The following is a 4,140-nucleotide window of genomic DNA, read 5'->3' as shown; positions in this document are numbered from 1 at the left end:
TGGCTGGCACGTCTGCTGGCTGAACTCGTCGGAGGAGCAGTCCTCGCACCCAAGCTCAAGGTGGACAACAAGTCCGCCATAGCTTTGATGAAGAACCCTGTGCACCATGACCGGAGCAAACACATAGATATCAAGTTTCATTTTATCCGGGAATGCTGCGACAGGAAGCTGATTGATGTCGAGTTTATCGGAACTGAATTTCAGTTGGGTGACCTTCTCACAAAGGCGCTCGGACGAAGCAGGTTTCAAGGACTCCGCGATGAGATCGGCATGAAGAAGTTAAAGTAGTTGCTCAAGGGCTTAGGAGGAGATTGTAGGAATAAACCCTGAGCACACGTTTAGTATATTTGGTAGTTTATATTGATTAGTGGTTAAGTATGGTAAACTGCATGTCTAGACTGTTGGGATGACAACAGATAATCTTGGACGTGCTGTGATTGATTCAATCTGCTGTGATTGATTCAATCGGTCTGTAACCATATATGACTACATGTATCTTCTATATAATGAATAGAGAGACACCAGAAAAGCTGTCGCTTGACAGCACCAAACACTTGCTCGTGTATTTTATCCACCCTCGTCGGTGTTCTAACATCTCCTGCTGCCGGCTTCCAACGCGTCCAGTTCGTGGCTCGTGCGCGCCCCGGCGGTTTCGGTGGACCGCTGCGTTCGGCTCTCCTCCTCCTCCACCATCTCGCTGACGAACCTCAAGTGCGCGTGCGGCCAGAATCCTGCCATGGCGCAGACGGTGGTCAGGTCAGTGCATGCGTTTCGTTTTTAGCCTGCAGAGAGCAGCGAAGCACAGGCACAGGCACTGCACTGGAGTTTCAGAGTTGTGCAGCTAGATGTGATGTGAAGCGATCGCATTCAGGTTCATGCAAGGTAACACGGACGAGGCAACAACAACAATACCTTTCTCATCTGACGGGGCTGGGAAGAACTGGAGGTAGCAGACTGAAGCGACCACCAATCCTGGAACGAACATGACAGAAACTCATCAGCTAGCACACGCACACCCCACCAAGGAGAACGACACGTTTGCGAGCAGTTATTAGCAGCAGTGCACCTACGTACGTACCGAGGACGCCGCCAGTGCAGACGTCTTGCCAGTGGTGCCAGTAGTCGTCCACCCGCGAGACGGCGACCAACGCGGCGACGAGCAGAGGCAGGAGGACCACGCAGAGCTTGGCGACGTGCCCTCTCCGGTCGAACGCCGTCATCTTCCCGGCCAGGTACCACGACAGGAAGCCTAGCCCCGCAAATGACCCTGCCACACGTACGTACGCGCCCGCGAAAACAAACATTGAAGAAATGCCGGCACGTGTGGGACTATGGATGCCATTTCTCACTTCGCTATGCTTGTTGGAACCAGTGGATGGGTTTTAATTTAGTGCTACATACGTACGGTTCATCGGTGCTGTTCATTGTTAGCAAGGAGATTAATGGCCTTTTTGTTGTGAAGAAGAAGAGTTGTTGCAAGTTGCAGTGACGGCGACTCACAGGAGGTGTGGCCGCTGGGGAAGCTCTTGTAGCCTTCCTTGATCACGCTAGGATCGCCATGGCATACGACTCCCGTTGTGATGTTGTTGTACACCTAGTGTGTAGATATGGGACAGCCGATCGAGGAAAACTACTCAGGGTTAGGTGGATAGCAAGTAGTCCACTGCATTTCGACGACCCATAAGTACTACCAGGATGGAATGAAATACAGCCTAAAATTGAAGAGCAATGGAGTTGGAGCTGCTTGGTTACCGCTTCTCCATCGGGGAAGCAACGCCAGTAGAAGTTGGGGCGCGGCCGGCCGACGGCGTCCTTGATCGCGTCGGTCAGGACGCCCGTTATCAGCACGGCGAACAAGATACCTGCGCTTGATTTGCCGGCCGGGCGGTCACCATGGGTGTAATGTACAACGTACCTCTGGCGAGCAGCCGAGCACTATATAGAACGCAATGAAAGTGGTGGTGGTGGAGTAGATATAGCTACCTAGGATGGCATGGTGCAGATCGTACGCATTCCTCCTCCTGATGTAGACGACGGCGAAGATAGTCACGGGCCCAATGACAGCGATGATCTGCGAAGCAGCAGCACGATTTACATACATACATACATACAGCAGTAACGACCCTGACAGAAAGTACTGGTTATGCGGCGCACCGGAACGGCCCAGACGGGGACGGTGTTGCCTTTCATGGGGTATCTGAGGTCCGCCATCATGCCGGCGCCGACGAACCGGTGGAACGGCTCGATGACGTTGAGCAGCACGTCGACGGCGACCAGGAGGAGCAGCGCCACCCAGTCCCACGCGTGCGACCGCGCCACCCTGGGCATCGTCGGCAGCGGCAGCGCGCACGCCGGGGCGGCGGCCTGCGGCATCTCCAGCGGAACGACAGCAACTAACTGGCTGCAGGTTGACCTTCAATTCGCCGGGGACCTCGCGCGGTGCGGAGTAACAATGCGCCGACGACCTCGATTGAGCCGCCTAGCAAGAAGCCAAGAAGGAGAAGACGATCGAACAATGCCGGCGCCGGTGTCGTACTCTCGTACGTTGCCTTGCTCCTGGGATTCTTCTGTCAGGCTACGGATCATGCGTGATGATGTTTTATAGGATCGAACGAACCCAACAATTATATGATAGTACAATGGGATGCAATGACGGTGATAGTGCGCCGTTGCGGGCAATTATTTCGGTTGTTGGTTTGGGGGAATTGCTTGGGAGTTCCCTTCTGCGGGTTTTTTTTTTTACAGTACCGGAACGGTTCCTTTCTGCAGTTACAGCATGCTGCATGCCTATAGATGGTGGTGGTTTTTTTATTGACGTGAATCAAGACCAGCATGCATGTGTGAGTTGGTTTCGGGCGGGAAACTTTGGCGCGCGCGGGACGCGTAGGAATGGTGGAATCGCGGTAAAAGTTGTTAGCTGGGGCGAGCAGCGCGATGCCATGTTTACGCGCTAGCCTAGTTGGATACTTGATGGTGAGGTTACTGTTGGCAGCGCGTCCAGAGCGTGTCTGCACCGCGGCAGGATCGCAGTGGTCACCCCCACACGTTTGGTGGGGAGTGGGACGGACCTGCCAGAATCACCAGCTCAGGTTTTTTCTGCGCAATTGCGAGGCCCCGATGACTCGAGTCTCCCGATATCGTCGTCGTTTTAAAACAAAACCCAAAACCGGCCGGAAGACCCATTGGAGGAGCCAATGCGAAGTCAACCTACGAGCTGTTGGCTTTAGATTAAAGCCATCTGTTTAGATTATTATAGCTGCTATCAGGGGCGGATCCATAATGTGGACAAAGTAGGTCATAGCTCCATCTCAATTTAAATTTTTTATACCTACCTTTTGTATATACTATAAAAAAATAAAAGGTATATAAGACCAAATTAGATAAACATCTGGTCCACCACATTATACCATTGACTAACCTACAAGGTCTAGCCTGTGGGGGATAGATATCCCCCGGGTCCACTAAAGAAATAAAAGACCTTCCGAAAGGCCCAAAGGCCCAATAAACCGTAAGGTCGTTCTTTCGTGGGCCTGGGGAGAGACAATCAACAAAGCAGAGAAGACGTAACACCGGACTGGAGCAAACCCGGACGGCCCACAACGTCGAACAAGTAAATCCCAACAGAAACCCGACTTTCCCGCGCTGAAGCCCCCATGCGATGGAGCCATGCGAGGATAAGTCGGCGAGGGTTACGTAGGGATAAACTCAAGAGGTTCACTACCTTTCAACTACTTGTTGTTATCATATCCACGTGTACTGCCCCACGGTCGTGTATATAAGGCCTAGGGGGCACCCCTTCAGAACGATCGACGCTATCTTACTTAGCCACCCACGTAAACTCTCTGTGCCTTCAATCCAGAGAGCCCTCTTGTAACCACGCTCGTATACTCACCAGGACGTAGGGTGTTACGCATCTCTAAGCGGCCCGAACCTGTAAATCTTGTCCACTGTCTCTCGTGCGATCGGCACGAACCATTTTGCTACAGTCGTTGACACCGTCCTACTCCTAAAAACACCTTGAGGGGCAACCCCGGGTGTGCGGTCGGACCCAAAACACCGACAGCTGGCGCGCCAGGTAGGGGGTGTGTCGACGATCCAAGCTAGCTCAATGGCCGTCACCTTCCACAGCAAGATCACCGT

The 4,140-nt window shown here is 52.9% G+C and overlaps 1 protein-coding gene across 1 annotated transcript; it reads right to left on the bottom strand.

Moving 5' to 3' along the window:
• Nucleotides 1–312: 312 nt before the first annotated feature.
• Nucleotides 313–2,713, bottom strand: LOC103651387 (lipid phosphate phosphatase 2). The gene is made up of 7 exons (XM_008677024.3): nt 2,155–2,713; nt 1,984–2,071; nt 1,753–1,862; nt 1,501–1,594; nt 1,079–1,267; nt 913–972; nt 313–731 (listed from the first exon to the last, which is right to left on the bottom strand). Exons 1-7 carry the CDS (start codon nt 2,371–2,373, stop codon nt 589–591), a joined length of 903 nt encoding a protein of 300 aa, XP_008675246.1. The 5' UTR covers nt 2,374–2,713; the 3' UTR covers nt 313–588.
• Nucleotides 2,714–4,140: the final 1,427 nt, after the last annotated feature.

The sequence above is a fragment of the Zea mays genome, chromosome 3, assembly GCF_902167145.1.
Source record: "Zea mays cultivar B73 chromosome 3, Zm-B73-REFERENCE-NAM-5.0, whole genome shotgun sequence".
Classification (NCBI taxonomy): domain Eukaryota; kingdom Viridiplantae; phylum Streptophyta; class Magnoliopsida; order Poales; family Poaceae; genus Zea; species Zea mays.
Note: the sequence above shows the minus strand (reverse complement) of the source record. Positions and strands in the feature narration are given on the sequence as shown.